We start from the raw sequence: 23,693 nt of genomic DNA on the forward strand, positions 1-23,693 counted from the left end.
ATGCCGCGCACTAACCGACTCTGCCACCCTTGCCCTTGCTACATGTGTAGTCACTAGTCGTCAATATAGAATATACTTGTAAAAAATAGAGGTAAGATCAGTCAAATGGACTAAAATCAAGAGATAAATGAAAACAGCAAACAAGATGAACTTTCGTACATGTGAAAGGCATGCACAAAATAATCATTACCCAGAAAATAAGGTTCAGAGAGGACACCTTGATGCTGACCTATCTGTCTAAGTAGCTTCTGTCTTGTGAAGATCATGATAACAATGATGAATTCTATGTGAAGTGTCAAGTCTTCTAGCACTAGAGTAATAATTAGGGACAGTGTACATAGAAATCAACTCCAATGTTGGTTTTTGAGGAGAAGGGAACACAAATAATAACGCCAAGGTTCATTTACACTATAGAGAAACCCAGGACCTGACTCATCAAAAGTTGGTACCGACCATATATCTTTGCCGTTTAAACTACCTGTACGATATTTTCATGAAATGGATCTCAACCCGCTTCTTTCAGATCCTTTTTGACCATGTCTGGACCCAGATTTCTCTATAGTGTAAATAGGCCTTAACTCTGCAAATTGAACCAAGGCCACATTGGTTGTAAGAAGAGTGCTTTTACTGCTGAACCAACACTGCTGCCCTGATTATTTCTTGTCTATACCCACCCACAATTAGCTTTGACAGTCACTGAGATGCTCTTTGGTTGTTTGTACACCAAGCCAACAGTGGAAACAATTTCCTACAGGGAAATGGCAAGGAATCAGTCAGGACCATAACATCTTTACTATCATCCTCCTCAAGTAATAATATCTCAAGATATAGACGATAAGAATACAGTAAAGACTCGCAGATAAGCCGCACTCGCAGATAAGCCGCACCCCAAGTTTAGCAACTCAAATTTTGGAAAAAAAGTTTTAAAAACTCGAAAAAAGTCCAAAGTCGAGACCATGAAGTGTTCTGTCTTCATCCAAGGCAAACTCGCCGACAATGGATCGAAAAATACTTTAAAGTCTTACCCATAATTTTAGCTCTTTAGTAAAATAAACATCATGTCCGACACTTATGACATATGATTGATATTATTCTGGTATTTGTTCACAGGTATTTCTCCATTCAAGGCAGTTTTTCCATAGAATTTTGTGCATAAATTTCTTGTTTTCTTGCATGCACTGTGCGAAGCTGTGTAACCAGGCATAATATCGGACAATGGAAGACTAGACACCGAAATTCACACCACCTTTCCCAAATGGTGTCGCAGATAAGCCGCACCTACGATTTTGATTGCAAATTTTTGGAAAAAAGGTGCAGCTTATCTGCGAGTCTTTACAGTAGTCATTATTATTCATTCAAAATATTTTCCTGTTTCTGATTGGTTAAAACCACACACATAATTCACCATAACCAACTGCTGTTCACCAAATTTGGAACGAAACTTCGTCATATTGAATCAATAACGTCAAAAGTGCAGCCCGCTGCAGATTATTGAACCAATGACGTCAAAAGTGCAGCCCGCTGCAAATTATTGAACAGTTGACTGAAAAAAGCTGAGGACGAGATTGTGTTATTTTTGTCGAGCAGAAAAATGGCTGTGAGTAGGTTTAGAAGTTTGAGCGAAGAAAATATTTTGAATGAATAATAAAGCAGTTATTGAATTTGGCTTTCGTAGAATATGAAGAATTATGCAGATCTCGGAGGATGTTATACACCTCAGCCTTCGGCCTTGGTGGATAGCACCCTCCTCGACCTGCAGAATTGTTCATATCCTACTCAGCCTCATTCAATAATTGCTAAGTATTGGCAGATATGTTCAGAAGCATGTGGATTTCAACAATTGCCATAAAGTGTCCTCTTGCTCTCCTCCCAAACTTCAACATCACTCGTGTCTCGGTATTCTTAATTTTGTTAAACCGAATTTACTATCCCTTGAAGAAAAAACATCAAACTTAAACTAAACGGTTGGATACAGGTTCTTTGATTTATTTTCACTTTAAAGGGAACCAAATCTCACCTCATACTTATCTTTAATCAGATCTACTACGTTTCCAGAGTCTGCAGCAAGTTCTCCTGTCACAGCTCCAAGATCACTCCACATGGAACTTAAACTCTATTGAATAACAATGATCTCAGTTCCCATTTATGAATAATATTATCTATAACACAAAAATGATTAAAGCAGTTGTAACCCACTGACGTCAAAAAGCAGCGCCCATTGGCAAATAAAATCGTATGGCACTAGACAGAGCAAAATGTAAGATGTCTTTCTCTCAGAAAGGAATGAGTTTAAGGGGACAGGGGTTTTGACCGGACCTAGATGTTGTTAAGTTGTTTAAAAATCATGCTCCACTTGTTAAACTCATTGGTAAGATTCATGAGCTTGGGGTTGATTTGCAAAATGCAACTGGTTTGGTAAAAAGGACTAACATGACTGCATGAATAAAATGGCATTACAAAAGTTGTATTTATTATTTTCTCAGCTTTGCGCAAACCATGTTCATTCTTGAAATTGTTTGGAGTGTAACATTATGTATGAAAGAATTGTGTATTGTTTCCCACTGAAAAAGAAAATTGGGGACATTTGTTAAATGAGAGGGGACATAAATTATGCTTCACTGTTTAGTCGTCTGAACATTTTTATGCCTGCAAATGTGTAGCATTTAAGCTTAAAACTGCTGTTCATAAAAAGAACCCCTCCCTCTATAGATGCTTTCCCCATAAAGTTACAGCTTTAAGTTATTTAAACAAGCCCCTAGGATATATTTTACATAATTTGCATTTTTGTGACAGACTCTGTTTTGCTTTTGCCAGTCCCATAACAATAATTATTATTATTTCACCTGCACCCAAGGTCCTCAACTGACTATAAACATAAATAATATTCATATTGGTCTTCAATTGGTGGATCAAAGTAGAAAAAGGGCTGAAAGTCGTCATCATAATAGATACACATGTAATTCAATCAGCTATTTAGGATTTCTGATTAGTTTGAGTTGAAGCCCAATAAACTGTCATGAAGTCACTCCACAAATAACCTGTCTAATAATAATTACCCCGTAAAGACTTGTAAATTCCTCTGTTACAGCAAATATTGGTAGCACGTTGCTTTCCTGTAGCTTTTCATGCAGCTGAGCAAGGGATGGATAATCCTGTCATAATAAACAAGACATCTGCCCTTAAAACACTGCGATAAAATGTGAAATATTTTATAAAGACAAAATATTAGGCAAGCTTCTCAATAACATATCAAGAAAGTTAAAAATGTTAAAAATCAACAATGTTTTGATGTTCAACTAACAAACTTTCAAACTTTTGTTTGACACTTTTGTCAACATCTGCGAGATGCTCTCCATGAAAAAATGGAATCCATACTTAAAATACACAGGCCTGACTACGAGTTTCCATAGCACCATTTAGACTGATGGAGACCTCCAACAAACAACCTTGTGTCCAGAAATTTGGCTTCTCAGATGCAAACTCGATTTGGATGTGTCTTTATGACAACACTAACAGTTAGGGTTTACTTTTTTTACCTTAATCTCTTATGAGTGACCATTAAATTAAAGTTCTCAAACTGGGTTCTGGTGCCTAATTATTATTAGTATATACTCACTCAGTGATCTTTGTGTTTCAAGTAATCTGATTGGTTCGGTATCTCGGAGTAGTTGAGCATTATTCACTCCCTACAGAGTGAATAATGCTTGATCCAAACAAAACAAAATGCCGGTGTAAACTCGCCAGCATTTATGAATCGGAAATATTGAGAATACAAGATGATGCTGTGCTACAGAAGACAAAGAAGGCCACAAAATTAGGCCTGAAAGTTTTCAAAGGTAAGAGAAGAAATCATACTTTTGCCAACCAGTGTTTGACTTCGTTTTTCCACATAATTATTGCTGAAAATTAAACAATCCTCACGCCAATAATTTGCTTCACTCGGAGTAATTCTCTCTTATAGGGCTGCTCGCCCACCAAAACGAATTTCTTAGTGAAATCGAGGAATTAAAAAAACGTTTAAGAAAGTTCCACATGGTTGCAAGGAAACAAGACGGGTCATTTTACAACAAATTAACGCTCACCTCAATTAGAGCCACCATTTCATGTGGATCCTTTCAAATGAACCTCAAAAACTTTGATCGAACAGTGAAAATGTTTTAACAAGCAGACTTTCGATTTAGATTGCTGATTTAAACGGTGCTAAATGACCATTTTGCTGTTTGTGACGGGGATTTTAAGGTTATTTAGATTTGCCATGTTTGAAGCTTCTGTAAACACTTTCGCGCATGCTTTGTGCCGCTTGCACGTTTTCCACACATGAATTGAGATGCCAATTAAATCGACTTTGGATGGTTTTTTCTGCAATTGTTGTTGAAATCACTTCGTGAGTATATACTAAAACAATAATTATTATTCTTTTCAATCTCGGTGAAAAGTGGTAGAATATTTACCTCGCCGCTTTGCGGCTCAGTAAATATTCTACATTCACCTCAATCTCAAAGAATAATTGTTAATTATTGTTCTGCCATACTGCCAAGACTAAAATCATCAGAATGGTTGTTATAGAGGTGATGGCAAAATTAATGTTAACACTACTGGCTGCACTTATGTCCAGAAAATTAATGCCAGTAGTTAGATGCAATCCCAATTTTAAACACAAAGCGTCCCTTTAAGTTTGAGAATTTCCTACCTATATGTAACAATAAGGATAGGCTACATGCACCTGTTTATCTTTACTTGAGGAGCACCATTTGGGGGTACTTGTCTGTATTCCGTATTCCGAGACAAGGGTGATGTCAAAGTTGGGGACAACAGCAAGGGGACACATTGCGATGCTTATTAAAATGGGTTTGCATCTAATTAGTGGCATTTCTGGACATAATTATCTGACTTGATGTTTCAAAATGAAGAAACAACTTTCACTTGTGGTACGAGCTCCCCAGAAACAAACAATTTGCACTGTTATGTATATAATGAGTTTTTTTACATACCAGGTCATTGGATTTTGTGTAATATCCGTTGCTGCCCAGGTGACATTCTCCATCGTTTGGAGTCACAATCCCACCAAGCTGCACAGTAATTACACATAATTTTATATAAACATACTGTAAATACCTAAGTATTAGATAGATAGATAGATAGATAGATAGATAGATAGATAGACAAACAGACAGGAGGTTAACTATCAATGGAGTTATTTCAGTTGAGTTACGACTTAGAGTTAGAGTTAACGACTTCCAAAATCTTGAATTCAGGATTTTGGTAGTCCCAAAAAAAAAAAAAAGTAATTTAATCAAATTTACATATTTATATTTTTACATAGAAAATCTACTCTACCTAAAAGCCATGTATAATATACAAAGACATACAAGTTCAAAAACTCAATGACATTAAAATACTTTATACAAAAATTGCATATTAATTTAATCAGTTGTTGCCGATGCAAACACGAAAGATTTTATTTGCTTTTTGCAAGCATTTACAGAGGGCACTTGTTATAGGTGGTCTGGCAGCACATTCCATGTGGTTGCCCCTGTAAACACAACATTGGTTTTAAACAATGATGTTCTGGCAGCTGGGATCTCAACATTATATTTTGAATTTCAAAGATTATACATTTTAGGTCCCAGCTGCTCAGTAAACATATCCATCATGTATTTGGGAGCTGATAATTATACAGATACATAGGTTGATTCTATAACAGCCAAACCAAAGATCTTGTGCTTATTAGTTCAGAGGCTCTACCACCCAGCTATATAGCAGACTCATGGTAGAACAGCCAAACTGCAAATCTGAAGGTCATTGGTTCACCATCTATAAGGAGTACTTTAGGACTTTTTTCCACAAGTATACCCTCATAATCATTGATAAATGCATCTCTTTAAAGTGCTGCTATGGCCAAAAAAACAATTTTTATTTTTCTTTGGATTTCAAAACTATGTAAACTAAACAGTAACTGATCGAAGTTTTAAGACTTGATTTCAAGAAGACACCTGTTTATTTAAATGGAATTTTCCTGTTTAATGGTCCACCATTACTAACTCTAAAATCTTGAAAGAGCTGGATAGAGGAGAAAATGATGTCAAAGACTCAATAGTTTAAGAATGTAGTGCGTGTGTATGTGGCTGAATTAATAAACAGCATGGGAGTTTTGGGCTTTTCAGACTTTTGAACTTATGTTTTGCAAAATAATATAATAAGCTGCATTTATACACACTTAAATGTTAAGCTAGTGAGTAAATGATGTCACTGTTCCCTAGATCCAACCCTCTGAGGTCCAATCCATCAGTTTGGAACGAGAGTAATGACAGACAGTGAAATCCAAAACTAAAGTAAATCGCCTTTGGATAAAAATCAAAGCTTAAAATTTTGCCAGTCAAGTGCTGAGCAATCACACTTTCGAAAATCTGAATTTAAAAAAAGGGGTGATTTTTTTATCGTAGTAGCACTTTAATGCACAACTACATTTAAACACTTGCTTCCAGAAGTGTAAAATACATAGCAAGTGGCCAGAGCCCTAACCTAATATTTCCAAGATTTCTCTTTAGTGTTATACAGGTCCACACATACTAATAGTTCAAGGTCAAACCTTTCCATCCCCAGCAATGTGAAATGAATCATCAGTAACAAACACAACCAGCCTTCTTGATGTGCCATTGGCAGCCCAACCAATTTCCTGTAAGAAATTCATTAACTAAATAAGTTTGACCTTTTAAAACAAATTGAAGTATAAAATTGAACATTGTCTTAATTAAATTAGGAGCATTAAAGTGCACCTAAACCTAAATATTTTTTTAATTACAATTTCCATCTCCCCAGCCAAAATAAACACATTTTTAGTTATCATTTTCACCTCAAAATATCACTTTCTTTGTGCCATATAAGTTTCGTGTAGTTAGCAAAACTAGCAATAATATTACTTGGACCCATGACAAGCTGTGAGAGGCATGGGTCTAATCTCGATTTTACATCACTAACTGCTTTGCAATGCAGTTTGTGACATAAAAACCAAGAATAGCCATATGCCTCTCACAGCTCGGTCATGGGTCCAAATCAAATAACTTATAGTTTTGCTAACTTCAAGAACCTTATATGTCATGAAGAAAGCAATATTTCAAATGCCATGTATGGCAAAAAGTAAATTTTTACAAAAGGAAAGCTCAGTGTTTCTACGGGCTACAAAATAATTTTCAAGACTTGTGTCTTCAAAAGGCAATTTCTCCAAGTGCACTGTCCATCAAATAATTATTTAAAAGATGGACGATTTATGTACCCACCAACAAATTCTAATAACTGATATAATGAATCATAGATTCTTGCAGAAAAGCCAGTTAACTGCTAATGAATTGTTGCAAATCACCAATGTACCAGAACACTATACCTTTTCACAAGCTGCCACTTGCATTAATGCATCAAATCCACCTTCCGGTGCATCCAGATTACCAGAGATTATCTGGTCATTAACTTTCGTCTATACATGAATAACACAACGAGTTAACATTGTGCTCCAAACTAATAGGGATGAATGCATTCATGGGATGGAAATGTCTTGGCCCTTGCCGTGGGCTTATCCTAATATACTACGACTCTTCCCTGCCCTCCCCTGTATGAATAAGAAATGAGATGCTGCTGCATTGTGTTGCTGCAAAAGTGACATACAACAAAAAATTAACACATCTACTGCAATTCTCCAGATATCTTAACAGTTAGCAGTCTGTTTGGGTGCCAATCAAAAAGAGCCAAACATAAGAAAATGACATCGTTTTTGCACATGGTTTCCTTGTCATAACATACAGCAGGGCTGCAAATAACAGTCGGTAATCGGACATTGGCTGACCGATTCATCATGAATCAGGTTACGTTTAGAAATAATAAAAAATCTACCATGAGTGAATCTTACGGCTTTGTGGGCGATCTCATAGTCACAAACCTTTCTGACGTTATTGTAGTTTTTACCGTATATGCTTTTCGAAAAGTAGCGAGATTTTTTTTTTTTATCTTTTACATTTTTCGAGAGTTATCACAGCAAAATTTCCCTATGACACTGGTTGTTTACCATTTACAAGCAGAAACCGGTTGGTACTAGCTTTGTTCAAATGGTAAGCAAAAACTCCCGAATGGGAAATTTAGTTGGAATCGGCATGTACCATTTACAAAATTCGTTCAAGTTTACCGAGAGAGTCTGGAGGGAGGCAGAATCATGGGGGAATGCAAATGGCAAACATGCTTTCCATTTGAAAATTCTGTTTGGGAATTTTGGACTACCATTCAAGAAATCCCGTTTTCTCTGAAAATTTTCCATTTGGGAAGACCAAAACAGGCTTACCATTTACATTTCCAACCGAAATGTGGAGATCTTTTTGGTAAATGGTTAACAACCACTGAAAGCAATTCACAGAAATTTTGCGCTGGTGTTGTTTTCTCGTTGGAATGCGTCTGATCATAAGATTTTATAAAAAAAAAAAAAAAAATCAAGGAGGCAGTGTGGCCCAGTGGTTAGGGCGCTTGCTTTGAGATCTCGAGATCCCGGGTTCAAGACCCGTTTTGACCACTCGTCATTTGATCCTGGTAGTCCCTGGTTCAACTTCTTAGCTGCACTAGTAAAAATAGCCAACTGGTTGGCCTCCGGCCAGTTGGGATTCTTAACAGTTGTTGTTATTCTTCTGTTCTGTTGTTTCATTGTGTTTCATTGGCCCTGAAAAGCCCCACTGGGGAGCAGTCAATTACGTATGTATGTATGTATGTAATTGGCCCGAATAGCTCGATAATTTTAAGGGATAGACGGTAGAGCCTTTTCTAGGTGATGTCCAACCAAACTTTCATTTTGTCCGACCAAGAAAGTGTCTTAGCAGGACATAATATTGCCTTTCAAAAGGAAAAATTATTTGCAGCCGTACAGTAATATTAAAACATCTTTTCAAGATTAACATTAGTATCTTATTCCTGATAACATTCATATAATTTTTGGTCAATCTTTTGGAGGGCCATCCTGGACATGTGACTTGTGTGCCACTGGATCTTCCTACTATGTTATAAGATCACACCAGCCTGTGTTTCATTGGCTTGTGTCTATGTGCCACTGGATCATACCCAAATTCCACTGGATCATATACGTATGAGCCATTATCCCCACCCCACCCCTGCTACATTCTCCCAAGTCCTCAGGAGTTGATAAACTCATAAATGACTACTGGTAACCCTCATTGTGATAAATAAAGTACGGTGTACATGGTCAGCATTGAAGGTGGCTTACTACAGTTTCAGAGGAAAAAGATCAAGATTTTGAAACCTGTGAAATTACAGCAACAGAATCTCTCTTCTGGAGTGTTAGTCACTGCAATTGATGTAAACTGTAATTTTACCGAACAAATAAATGCAAATCCGGGCAAAATGCTAAATACAGTGACCGAGCTCCTGGAGAGGGGACTGGGAAGTAGACACTTCAAAGGCCTTTTTCTCAAATAATCATCTATTGAAATAACTACCATAGTTATTCGGTTATAAGGCGCACGGTTTTTTCAAGAAAAATCTGTCTTTGGGTGGCAAGTTAGTGCTAAAATTGTGGTGCGTCTTATAGCCAAGTATTTTCGCGCAACAAAATCTTAAGATCACAATTTGACAAGAACTTGCAGTTTAAACAACACAAGAAAAGGACACTAGTTGTCAGCTAAAAAAAAAGACTAGTGCTTTTAGAGACCTTTAGAACACTAAACGACTTCAAGAGAAAAGCAAACAAACGGAAATTTGCATACATGCTTAAAAGCGTGTGCTCAGTAACGTGATACCCATGACAACAATACAATCGTTCGAACCTTGTTTCGAATTCCGAGAATCATGTTTGTCACTCGCATGAAAAGTTTGTTCTCTGAACAAACAGTGTGGAGATAAAACATACCTTCTTCGTTCATCCAGCCTTTCTTGTGAACTGAAATTTGCATCCTTGGTGGCATGTTGATATTCAGCTGTCGAACACCTTTGAATATGACTTTCGGTGGGAGTTTTTCGCCAGTCGCTTTCCCTTGAAATCTGAAGTCTGAACTCTGACTATTTACTAAGTCGAAGGTTCAAATAAAAGTGTATGCGTTGTATGTTTATCATTTCAGGTGTCAACTTTTAGCTTTTGTTTTTGCGTATATCATTAAATGCGTGACTTTTTCACTTTGTTTACGTTAACAAAGAGAGTTCGCATGCCAATTGTGTAAGGATAATTGTTCTCAAATTCATCACATCTTTTTGATAACTCTCAATTTTTTGGTGCGTCTTATAACCGTGTATTTTCGCGTAATTTTCAGTTTGAGAACTTAGCTTGATTAAATTGCTAAGTTTGGGGTGCGTCTTATAACCGAGAAGGCTTATAACCGAATAACTACGGTAGTTAAATATGTCAGACAGGTTTTCAAAAAAACGTCAATTTGCCTCTACTTTGATAAGAACTGAAAAACTGTCTGATAGATCTTTTTTTTAAAATGTTGATGGTTTCGTTTTCATATTGTTTACTAAGTCCCTGGTCAACCCTTTTCATACAGCTAGTTTTTGAGAGAAGGACCTTTGAATTGTCTAATTTCCATTCCCCCCTCGTGGAGTTTGGTCACTATATTTCATATTTTCCCCTGATTTGCACTTATTTGGCAGCTAAAATTACATTTACATCAACTGCAGTGACTAACACTTGAGAAGAGACATCCTGTTGCTTTTATTTCACAGATTTCAAAATCTTGATCTTTTTCTTCAGAAAACTGTAACTACATGTAGTAAGCAAATCCCCTTCTCACACACCTCTGGGAGCCATAATTGTCAAGCTGACCACCAAATATTTGAGGGTTGGGTGGGAACTAGGGATCTGGAATTTCATTAAGGGAGGACAGACAGCGAAAAAAAACTGACAAAAGCACTTAGCATGTGACTTTCCCCTTTTTTCATTCCTCAGCCAGTGGAAAATACAATGTTCCTTTTACAAACAAAATGTAACAGAACTTTTCTTTTTATTTATAGGTAGGTACCATGCCTAGAAGGTTAGTCCAGAGTAAACAGAATAACTTTCATGTAAATACCTAAAAATCAAGCTGCTGACTACAGTTAAATACAGTGAATAAGTTGTGGTCCAAATAAAATGGAAAGAAGAAAAGGAAAGAAACTTTATTTAAGTGTCTTGTCTTTTAGCACTGGATCACTAATTGCGGACATAGTGAACTGAAATCAACAAATTGATGTAAAGCAAATCAAACCTTGGTTTTTGACGAAAAGGTTATAGCTGGAGTAACCAGAGAAAAACCTCTCGGAGCAGAGTAGAAAACCAACAAACTCAACCCACATATGACACCCAATCTGGGCCACATTGGTGGGAGGCGAGTGCTCTCACCACTACACCAACCCCAGATAGAATGTTTTCTCTGTTTAAAGTTTTTCAAAACAGGTCAATTTTGAAGATTTCTCTTTGTATGATATCCACTATCATGACCTGAAAATAGATATTCATTAACACGCTCTGAAGCAAAGAAAACTAAAAATTGAACTAGTTTGAAAAAGTTCAATCAAGGAAAAACTGCACCCCTTTAAAGACTGAAAACCAGTCTTCAAAACACATGTAGTTCCAGCCATACAAAAAACATTCTTGGCTACATGAACAAGAGCAATGATAGCGAACATCTCTTGAAGTGATACGACAGAGTCAAACTCCACAGATGTGCACTGAGAGTTATTGGAAACAGGAGCAGGGATAGAGTAGTGCTGATTTCACTCGCCTCCAACATATGACACCCTGGTTCAATTCTGGACTCATGGCCATCTGTGGGTTAAGTTTGTTGTTTGTTCTTTACTCTGCTCTGAGAGGTTTTCCTCTGGGTTGTCTGATTTTCCCTTCTCCTCAAAAACCAACATTCCAAATTGCAATTCAATAGGATGCAGGACCTCCATGAAAACAACTTTCACACGAGAGTGGAGTTTCCTGGGTAACTATTATTATTATTACAAGGCTGCTGCCTAAGAAAATTTTAAAGGGGCCCTCAGAGCTAAACGCTGAGAACTTAGGAGCCCAACATATGAAGTGAAAGGTGTTGCTGTGAAAAAGTAAGGCGCCCAGAGCTATTCTTTGGGAGCCCCAGGCTACCGGGCTCCTGTTAGGCAACAGCCTTGCATTATTATTATTATTATTATTATTATTATTATTATTATTATTATTATTATTATTATTATTATTATTATTATTATTATTATTATTATTATAAACATGCATGTACAAACCTGAAATTCGACAGGATCCTCATTAAGAGGAAGGACATTCTTAAAGCCATAAGTAGCAACACAATTGTTATCAGAGCAAGGTAATTTCATCCTATAAACACGATCAGAGATAAAACTAGTCTATATTTCATGACTTGACAACACTGATGTTATTATGCTCGATAAAAAACATAAAACTTTGCCATTGACTGATTTGGTAAAGGAAGAAATGGGGAATTCCACTGTAATGTTCTATAGAGGGACCTGTGATAGAGCTACTGTACTTCTGCAGTTTAACCCATTGACTCATGGAGTAAGACTTGACAGGTTTTACTGTGTCTCACCAGACGATTGCACTCGACGCTGGGGGCATTCTGGGACATCTGAGGAGTGAATGGGTTAGATACCATTTTTTTTACTCCAACAAAAGAAGCCTTAACAACTAAATCCCACTTGCCTACAATTGCCTTCAAAAATCTCTTCTCCAAAAATTGGACTGAACTTTTAATAGTACCCAAAGAAAAACCCTCAGAGTAAGATTGATGTCGGAAAATTGGAGATCGGAAGATCGGATCAGGATTCGATCCTGGGTCCACAAAGATGGAAGGCACCAGCTTTTCCACATAGTCATCCTTACTACCCCCCCAAAACATCCTTACTTTCCCCCCCCCCCCCCCCACTATCCTAAAAATTTGAAAGCCTCAATAAAAATTACAGAAGATATGCCATTATAGGTTTCACCAAAAATAACTTTTGTTAACATACTCGGTTCGGACAAATGGAGACACTGTCTTGTCCACAAAGGTGCCAAATCCAAGTTTAAATTTTGAAGTGATGTTCGTCATGGTTGTTGCTGTAAGATAAAAATCCCCACAGATGATGTTATTCATCACACCAACTTATAGTTTAGGTTTATTGAACCTTGTAAACAAATAAATTATTTCCTTTGGCCCTTTTTGGGAAGAAAATAACATTTCATCACATTAACTGTTCCTCTGCCAAGTTACAGGTTAACATCACCTGCGATAATGCAATCATCTAAGATACAGTAATGCAGATAATTATTCACCACACATAATTATTATGATCTTACTGATTGAATGTCCCTTTTTAAGACCCTAGTCCAGCTGGACCTTAACCAAATAGATTAACCAGCCAGGATTCTTCAGTAAACAGGTGACAAGTTAATAATGTGTGATCTACTCTTTTAATCCTCTGACCATAAGGCCAGGATTCATCTATTCTTCTGGCTGTAAGTCTTGAATTCAAATATAATTAAGTTTTGCTTTCATTTTTCAGGTCAGTGTTTTCCTATGCATGCAAAATATTTCATTCCCAATTTATTTTTCTGTATTACCTTCATTAAATTATTCTTGTCATTTTCCATTAATTTTTATTGGCTGATTTAATTTCTTTTTCATGGATTCTCCTTTAAGTTTTATTATGAGAAATCCTCATTTGGAGAGAGGTCATCTAAGATGGGAGTGATGTCCCAGGTTTTTTAATAAGAGGCAACAATCACCTCTGTCGCACCAATTAGGTCAAATTAACTTTGATTTATCCACCTCTCAGTTCTGATGAAAGGGAAATACATGTAGTATTACCGGTAGGTACTACAAAATTACTGACAATGTTACAATTACACCAACCTATTTGGCCAGCCAGCTTTCGCAAGTTGTCCAAGTCGTTATCCATAGACTTTGACATGTCCATAAGGTAATACAAATCCACTGGGTAGTTTTCTGCAGGTCTAACCGTGAGTCTAAATGTGGCTGGGTCTCCTAAAATGTTGCCAGTGAATATTACATCATTAATTTGTTGTCAAGGCATAACACAATACTTTTATTAAAGTGAGTGGATGTAGATTATTAAATGTATGGGTTGTTTCAGCTATGGTGAAACAATGACCCCTGCAACCTGCAATCTGCAGTTTACACCCTCCACATCCATGCTTTTCTTTCCTTTTGCTGTATTTATTTTATGTTGTTCAACAGTTTTAAGTGGTTATTGCAATGTTTCATTCTACTTTTTGGACATTTTGGGTATCATGAAATTACTACAAAATCTCATGTATAAGGGGCACCCCAAATTTCAAGCATGATTTTGAGAAAAAATAACAACTTGAAAAAAGCACTCTAGCAAACAAGTTGTTTGTTTGTTTGTTCACAGTTGCTTGTGATAAGCTTGCCAAAATCTAATGCAGTGTATTTGCAGTGACCTTAAGACGTTAATCAACTCTTAAAATACCTTTTTAAAGCTTATCTTTAGTTGACTTCCCTAATTCGTGGGACTGAAACACTTGTCTTGATTGTTAAGGCCCAAAGGAACGATACAAGAGTATCAAGTGTTTATGAGTCAATGAATCAATGAGTCAATGAGTCATGAGTCATGAGTCAATGAGTCAATGCAGTTACCCTAACCCATAAAATGAAAGCTAAAACTTCAGAGAGTGCTTAGGCCTAATCACTGAAACAAGGGCTCAGGCTTAATCAAGAAATTGTTGCTAAATTGACTGTGAGTCTCATTGACTCATGACTCATTGACTCATTGACCATTTGACTCATAAATCATGGGACCTTGCGATACAAAATGTTCGCTTAGTAACCACGCAGTCATTTGCAGACGGAAGTCTGGACTGAATCACGTTGTTCACCACGATCAGTAAACAACATGGACATCAGTTGTGTGTGTATATAATGTTCATAAAGATGTATGGAAGCCATAAAAAACATGTCGGTAAACGAGAGTTTAACAACTCAATGGACACCATACTAGTAGTAATGAGGGGTAACAAAACAGTGGTCATTTGCCTCATGGTGACTTCTCCTGAATAGTGTGGTTACCGTATTTTCTTGCACAAGGTGGAGAGATCAGTATTGAAGTGATCAGTCAAAGAAATTACCGGTATATGATTTTTCCCTCTGAAAGCAATGGTCTTGTATATACACTGTAAGCTGCACCCACGATTTTGAGCCCAATATTTCAGCAAAGATGCAGCTTATACACAAGTTTTTATGGTACATTATCTTGCATGAGATAGCCCCTTTAACCAGTGCCATGAAGAATAATATTATGACAAACATGTCAACAAGAAAGCAAAACCAATGGCTGGACTTGCACATGATGTTGTTCACTTGTGGATCAAGCCGTTCAAAACAATAGTACTACATGCATGTCGCAAAACGCAAGTTCTTGTGAAGGAAATGATAATGAATTTTATCAAACTTTCACGTTTTTTTTTTTTTTTCAGGTAATGTTCACTGGCTAAATTTGTTGTTCTTGCTTTAGCTTTGTCATAAACAACAATAAGTATTCATAGTTTCTCTGTATATCAAACAATGAAATAATACTACAAAGTAATGATCACCATACCTGTTCTTAAATCCAGTCTGATTTTCTGAGGCTGTACTTGCACGGTGGGCCCAACATTGTTGTCCTGTAAAGGAAAAATCAATTTCAAGAGTGCAAGGGTGTAATGGTCTACAACAACAACAACTTTATTACCTTGTTTAATTAATGGAGACATGAGTGATTAATGGAGACAGTTTTTCAGTGAGTGATTAACCCATTGACTCCCAGGGGTTCCCCATTGACGAGTAAAATCGTCTGGCATTAGACAGAGAGAAATACTAAGTCTGGCCGGTTTCGGCTGGTTTGGATGTCGATAGGTTAAGTTGAAAAAATAACAACTATATAGCAGGAACAGTAATGGGTAAAAGTTAATAAGAATAACTAGATAGCTAATCCAGCTGAGTAACATACATGTCATCACTGTTCCTTGGTATCAACATAATTAGCTTATAAATGCATGATGCAAGACGCAATAGAACAATACAACAGATGAATTGGTGTTTTTTTAGGGGAACACTGCCTTGCAGCTGGTTTTCCTATGCGACTTCTGGATTGCGTGACATAGAACAACCTCATTTGTCTCCCCAGCACTACGAGCTGAATGGTAAACAGCACGTACTGGATTGGACAAGAGTATTGGTTAGTAAGCAATGTACAAAGGCAAACGCGCCAACAAGCTTGTGTGAAATCGCTGCATAGACTTTACCGCACCACGCAGGAGTGACCAAGTTTAATGAGGGCAAAGTGATTATATATCCAACCCTTCTCTAAAGGGAGGGAGGAATTTTATCATCTTGAACGACCGACCGATTACAAAGAACACAAAGATAACTATCACAACATGAATAGCCCTTTTAGTACGGCCAAATTCCATTAACCATATTTTACTGATGGATCAGTAAAATCTCATTTAAAATGATTACAATTGGCCATTTAAGCAACAGAGGACGTTTTCCGTGTTTCCATAGCCTCATCTAAACATTCGGGGGAGTTGGGAGAATTTGAGACAGTTATGTAAACCTGAGACACAGTCGAGGGTTTGCATTAACTGTCAAGTGAGCATCTGGTGAAGTCATGATGTGTATGGCCTTGTTTTGTAGTGTAATAATAGGCTTTAATGTTGTGCAATAGGTGTTACCCCAAAGTAACAGCCCATATATTAGAAATGGATAATTTAGAGGGTAGTACAAAAATGTAAAATTACATTACTGTCAACTGAAAAGCAAACTTTAGAGAGTACTCCTATGCCTTTTGATAGCTTTTTACTTAATAATTTCTGAAAGTGAATTTTCCAACTCAAATTAGCATCAATGATCAGATCCAAATACTTAACATACAGTGTATCTGTCCTGCTTAATAAGTTGATTAGAAATACTGAGGTTGAATTTGTAAGTTATTTTTCTTTATGGAGGGTGGAATAGTACAAAACTGTTTTAATATTGCCAATTCATTAATCATTTTTGATTCCAAATTCACTAAACTGGTTTCATTATGGGACAAGTCAATGTCACCTGCAAAAAGGTGAAATTCAAGAATGCTGGAGCCTTTAGACATAAGCAAAAAGAGAAGTCGACCTAGCACTGATCCCTGTGGAACGTCACAATTCACAATCTGGGTTTACCTGGTTTAATGATACAAATTATTGTTTTCTATGACTTAGGAAGAAAACCGATCTAGTGCAACACCATGAATGCCACAATATTCTAGCATTGATAAGAGTACTTATAATATGATCAACTGTATTAAATGCTTTGCATAAGTCTAGAAAAATACCACAGGAATATGTGCCAGTGTCAACAGCTCTTTGAATTTTCATGACTCTGCTCTGATTTTGTGCTGATATTTCACAATAATTAGTAGACAAAAAGAGTCGAGACTTTCCCTGTTTTCTAAATTTCTGGATCATTACTTAAAAAAAAAGGCCAACAATCTCCACTGCTTCCACCCCACCCACGACAGCGTTGTCTAGGAAGTAGGACAAATCACCCATTGATTTCTCGACTTTTGTTTTAGAGGGGAGGGAGAACTGTAATATCGAGATTTACTTCATATAACAAAAGCTTTCTTCGTTATGGGCGAGGAAGTTAGGAATGTCTCAACAATTTTGTCAAGGATTGTAGAGGGATAATCTCCAGCTTTCCAGTTCCCGTCGCTCACCAAAAATACACCATGCAGGTTATAACGATGACAATGACAATAATGATAATATTTAATATGCTTCAAACGTTTACCTCCTGAACTGCTGGATTGCTACCTGGATTGGAAATATTTTTACAACCTTGAAGTTGCAATTGCTTCAGTGAGTCACAGCGAGCAGACCCAAAATTCTGTAAGAGGGAAACATGACAAAATCAATGAAAGAGGGTTGGTTGGTTTTCAAGCAAGAACTTGAGGATGTGAATGCTTGGTAGTACCCGCCTGATCGGAAAAATTTTAAATCTTCCCACATGTGCTGGGAGCATACAATGTACTCTTCTTAAGGAAATGAAAAAAGAATGATCTGTTCTCTCATCACTCAGCAGTGAAACAAGAACAAAATATTTTCAAACTTAACTTCTTTAAAACAAACATGAATCAGGAATGGGCATCTTGTTTGTTGACAACTAATGAGACCCACATCTTTCACAGATAACAGGTACACTGTATCGAACAAAATAATAGAAAAAACTACAGGGGTAATAATCACTAATCAAATGAACCATTTACAACCTAGTATAACTAAAATTTACAAAACTGGCAAACAAAATCTAAGGGACAGATCAGATAAAAGAACATTTATGGTAAATGCTGTTGTTTATTTTATTTTATTTTATTAACTTTGCCAGTCAAGCTGGCAGAGCGCCACAACAGCTTGCACCAATTACTGTGGCCACTTTTTTACCATCCCAACCATGATACACAACAGAAGACAGACCACAACACCAGGAACTACGTTCCCTACTCTTAGCGACAAGTGTGTGGGTTCTTTTACGTCCCACAGGATTATTAACATTGAAGGATTGTGAGACGGGACCTCCGGCTTATCATCCTTATCCGAGAAGACTTGAAAGTCTAACCATTTGCAGATGTAGTCACAAAGGCAGAACTTTCTCCTCAGTTATTTAAAGACCCTGAGTGTTGGTCCGGCCTGGAGTTGAACTCGCGACCTCCTGCGTGACAGTCCGGTGCTCAACCAACTGAGCCACCGGTGCGCGGTGTGCGGTGCCACCGGTTGTAAGTGATCTTGAGCCATGAAGAGGCAGGTACAAAAGTCTGACCGAATCAACTTGGATCCCTCACCTTGGATCGACCTAAAAAATATGATAAGGCCTCAAGAAATCACCATAGCCCTAATCTTTAAGCTAACATTGGTGAAATCAGCACAAACGTGGAATAGTTTTGTCTGGCAAACCGTTTTTCGTTCAATCCGAGGTGAGCAATCCAAGTTGATCCGGTCTAACAAGTTGATCCGACAGTCGGCCGACAGGATTTTTGGGGAGCTCTTCTTCACAATTACCCATTCTATAGCATGAGAAAATACACAAAAAGCAACCTTTCTTTCCCTCCTACCGGTAATTTTGTCTCTTTTATGCATGTCAGCTATGCAGGGTTCCCATCAGAATTTTAAACAGCCATTGCAGTGCTATTTTCAGCAGTACACTGCAACTGATTGACAAACTGATCTACTTAATGGCGACAATTTTAAAGCCATAATACTTACAAGAGACACTCATGACAGGTGTTACGCCTTCAATTAAGAACCCTCAGTGGCTTAATACATGATTAAGCAGATTGCAGCACATACTTAAGGATGCCAAATTAAAACAGTTGCAAGGATGATTACTTCCAGAATTCAAATGTTGGCATAAATGAAATCAACACATTACCCTGTCAGAACACCACGCACAATTAGCTTCTCCAATACACTCATTACAATTTGTTAGGCTTGTACATGCATCTACATCTATAAGAGAATGAGACAGTAAGACAATAATATTATTATTATTAACAGAAACATCCATGTAAATGTAACTACTGTACATAATTTTTTTTTTTACAAGTAAACAAGCCATTTTGTGAAATGGTTTTGGTTTTTCATGGTGGCAAAGGACAGAAATGTTAAGGTATTATCATTTCTCTCACGATGTTGTCACTTGTGGTGTTGATTAAGGTTATAATCAATAATAATACCTTAATATTTTACATAAAACAAATTGAAAGTACATGTTGCATGTTAAATGTGCCAAGTTTTCTGTAATAATCTCATCTCCAGCCTGCCTTCCATGGGGTTTTATAGCAGAGAAAGTTCAAGGAACGAGATTTTCCACATTTTAGTCGTGGGAGAAATGAGCCAGTGCTAAAAGTACAGCTAATGTTCTCGCCCCATTCTTCACCTGGCACAAACATTGAAAATCTTGTTTCCCAATCTTCCTTTGCCATGACACCCCACAGAATGGTCTCTTATCTCATCCCACAAGTGTCTATAATATACAGTAGGTATTCCACAATAAATGTATCTAATCTGGCCTTCAGAATAAATTCAGAATAATTATCCATAGTTATTTTAGTAACATGGGCAGCTGTAGTTTGCATGTATGTTAAGTGTGACAAGTGTCCAAACCATTTGCCACTCTTGCCCTTTACATATCATTAAACAACAAAAATAGACGTTGAAGCAAATATTGAAGCACTTTGTCTGGGCCTTCAAGAATATCAAGAGTTGTTCCAGCTGGTATTTTTTACAGGTCACAGGTCATTGTTAAAAATTACAAATACATCACAGAAAGTATCCCAAACATCCATAAAAGGTAACCTTAGGCCTAAGAACGTTTGTTCAGGTCTAATTAGGTGCAAGGTTAGCTTTTATGAATGTTTAGGATACTTTCTGTAGTACATACATACATACATACATAACTTTATTTAGTAAAGCAGGTCAAGAGGAAAAAAGCAACTTTACAGCTGATGTGGACCTACTGTAATAAAATTAACAATACATACATATGGTAGTGATTATACTTTAGTGGTAAAGCAATAACCCGTGGCCTGTGACCTGTAAAAAATACCAGCAACAGTTGTTCCACCAGAACTTGAAATTATCAAGTTGATGTTATTCATTGACTTGATGAACAGAATTAGCATTGCATTTCCGTGATTGGCTGCTGGTCACAAAAGCATGGAAATTCTTTAATTTTAGTTTGTCTCCCTCTTTGAAAAAAGTTACTTGATATCAATAGGAAAGACTAGATAAGCAAAGACACAAGAGTTTCTTTGAATCTTGGGAAAACGCAAACTTTAACCTGCTCTTTACCGCAAACAAGATGATAAATTAAATGTCTCCATTATTAAAAGTTATCGCATGGAAAACATCGCAGAAAATATTTGTCAGGATCGTTATGCATAATATGAACATGTTACGTGCTACAATAACCAAACTGAGTAATCAGTCATCAGCTCTTCACCATAAAGTTGGAGTGCCAAGACAAACGGAAAACAATTTAACAGCAGCAAGATTTTATGATAAGGGAAGCTAAAATGTTATTGTAACTCACCAAAATAACCACTGAAGACGAATATAAGCACCAAAGAAAGGACCTTTTGTGTCATGGCACCTCCAAATATCGATAAGATAACTGTAGCAACGAAAACATGACAAGACAATGGGTTGCCTCGGCAAAGTAAACGCCACAAAATAAACATAAAGCATCAAGAGTTTCGAGAAAAGGTAAACAACTTTGATAGATTTTCGTGAGAACGTAGTCGTGAAAGATTATGCTATAAACTTAACTATGTTTTGAATAATAGACAAACCGCATCAATTTGGCTCAATTAAAAATGCTCAATTAAACAGCGAAATCAATCCTAAGAAATCAAGAGTCAGAGAAGACCACGACAATAAAGTCACTTCACAAAATAATCAAATCGTTTTCCCTTCTTTTGAAGGTTTTCGATGACGGTAGATGCCAGGAGGAACCAGGAGCCCACAAGGAACCACCAGGGAAAACCTGACCTACATCAAGAGATCACAATTCATACGTTCAAAAACTGTGAATATGAAGGTATTTGTCTTATGAAATAACTAACCTTTGTGATAGTTAAAACTAATGAGGCTTAAAATCAAATCACCAGAATTTCCACAAAATTTAACTAAAGTCTGAAAGCAACTTCTCTGGCAGTAGGAAGTGATCATCGAATTCTCTCACTCCAAAGATGGCCATGATTGCCATATTTAGAAGGCACGGTGTACTGGGTGGGGTGTAAAGAATGGTGTAAAGTCTACCGGTGACACACTTCCGGTTTTACGCATGTCCGCTTCGATTGTTATACTGTAATAGGAAAATCCCGTTTACACGGATCCGGACAAATTTGTGCACGGACGAAGACTTGCACGGTTCCACCTTGTGTTCACACGGGACCGGTGGAACTGGACGAATTTTTTAACGGCTAAGCGTGCAAAAATGCAGATCAACTTTTTGACCGGCGCGGCCCGGTTCCACTATGCGTACCAGGAGCCCATCTGGAGCGTGCAATTTCCATACAGCGTCTGTGAAACGGCGTTTTCACAAGTAGGTTTATTTTTAGACTAGCCCTTCCCGCGAATTAGGTCAAAAAACAAAGGCAGTCCCGCTTCGGTGACCCTATGAGGTCATCGGGCTCCCGTGGGAGTCTCATTCACGGGAAATTCAATCTAAAAATAAATCGATGAAGGGGTAGTTTCTAAAGAAACTGTGGTGCTGCGTCGGTGGGGAAGTAGTATACAAAAATTTGGTTTATCAACGGAGTTGATAATGTAAATTGACCACCGTACAGAGATTCTAAAAGCTGACGTTTCGAGCGTTAGCCCTTCGTCAGAGCGAATCCAATGCAATTCCAATGGATTCGCTCTGACGAAGGGCTAACGCTCGAAACGTCAGCTTTTAGAATCTCTGTACAGTGGTCAATTTACATTATCAACTCCGTTGATAAACCAAATTTTTTAAAAATAAATCGGTCTGTGAAAACGCCGTTACACGAACACAGTAGAGTTGTAGGCTCCGGGTCACGGGTTCCTGGCGTACGGGTTCTAAATCATGCGATCCGTACAAGGTTTTGCAGAATCTCGTACCCAGAGTCCTCGGGCTTTTTGGTCAGCGGGTGAGCGCCCAGAAATGGTGGGTAGATTGTGTATGGGGACATAAAAGACTTTGGGATAATGGACTTTAACTTTTTTTTTTTTTTTTTTGATTGGTCGCTTAATAAACAATGGCAATCCGACAGGAAGTCGGTAAGAATTTGGAGGGAGATTCAAAATCTGAAACTAGTTTCAGTGCTGTTTGTTTTTTCTACTACAGAAATAGATAAATCACAAAAATAATAAAACGACGGAGTTTGAATTATGTCTAATACCACACGCGCGCACGGGAATTTTCCCACGCTGCTAAAAACTGATTACTGTTAGGTAGCGTTTACACGAACGCGGTTTCACATCGACACGGTTTCATGACTTCGAAACTGCGTCAAAATCGATGCGGAACACGGAACCGTGATGGTATATTAAGGCGAGCGCTGCACTACGTGCTAATTCACTATTTTGAATTGAACAATGCAAATTTCGCACCAAAATAGTAATTGTATTCAAATCGATGCGGTTTCGCTCTTTACACGACAGATGAAACCGCATCGTTTTGAAAACGCTCCACTTTTGGCACCGGTTCCAAATCGACACGGTTTCGATAACAGTTTCGATCGGTGTCGTGTGAACGGAAGGTGTAACCACAGGTAGCCCAAGCTTGATACACGATTTATAGAGTTTGTATAAAAAAATTTACTTTGAGCTTATAAATGCTAAAATAAGCTGTAAATGTAGAAATAAACTTCACTTACCTTTCCGTACAGTTGTCGTCGTCTTTTCTGTGCAATCGTCTTATCTGTCTTATCTGTCTTATGTTCCCTTTGTTAACTTCACAAATGTTTTATCACTTATGTTACATATTTTATTGCTTTTTAGAGTTCGTAACATTTTAAACTATTTCTTATAATTAACGATTTTGTACTGTTTGAAACATATTAATGTTTAGGTTATATATATTTTACTCGCACTTGAAAATGACCTCGGACAAACCTTCTATCGTTAGTTTTTATCTCAAAGAAAACATATGCAATTATTT

General features: G+C 37.3%; 1 protein-coding gene across 1 annotated transcript in view; it reads right to left on the bottom strand.

Annotated features, from left to right (window-relative positions):
- Window positions 1-21,781, bottom strand: part of LOC138012673 (integrin beta-1-like) — a 39,857-nt gene extending 18,076 nt beyond the window's left edge. Inside the window, exons 1-14 of the mRNA XM_068859510.1 lie at window positions 21,631-21,781; window positions 21,099-21,179; window positions 19,437-19,513; window positions 17,802-17,897; window positions 15,592-15,655; window positions 13,869-14,000; window positions 12,985-13,072; window positions 12,241-12,331; window positions 7,382-7,471; window positions 6,590-6,676; window positions 4,992-5,069; window positions 3,057-3,152; window positions 2,018-2,113; window positions 675-748 (exon numbers count right to left, since the gene is read on the bottom strand). Coding sequence (XP_068715611.1) covers window positions 675-748; window positions 2,018-2,113; window positions 3,057-3,152; window positions 4,992-5,069; window positions 6,590-6,676; window positions 7,382-7,471; window positions 12,241-12,331; window positions 12,985-13,072; window positions 13,869-14,000; window positions 15,592-15,655; window positions 17,802-17,897; window positions 19,437-19,513; window positions 21,099-21,179; window positions 21,631-21,736 — 1,256 coding nt within the window. The 5' untranslated portion in view covers window positions 21,737-21,781. The remainder of the gene's footprint in view (window positions 1-674; window positions 749-2,017; window positions 2,114-3,056; window positions 3,153-4,991; window positions 5,070-6,589; window positions 6,677-7,381; window positions 7,472-12,240; window positions 12,332-12,984; window positions 13,073-13,868; window positions 14,001-15,591; window positions 15,656-17,801; window positions 17,898-19,436; window positions 19,514-21,098; window positions 21,180-21,630) is intronic.
- Window positions 21,782-23,693: the final 1,912 nt, after the last annotated feature.

The sequence above is a fragment of the Montipora foliosa genome, chromosome 8 (genome assembly GCF_036669935.1).
Source record: "Montipora foliosa isolate CH-2021 chromosome 8, ASM3666993v2, whole genome shotgun sequence".
NCBI classification, from domain to species: domain Eukaryota; kingdom Metazoa; phylum Cnidaria; class Anthozoa; order Scleractinia; family Acroporidae; genus Montipora; species Montipora foliosa.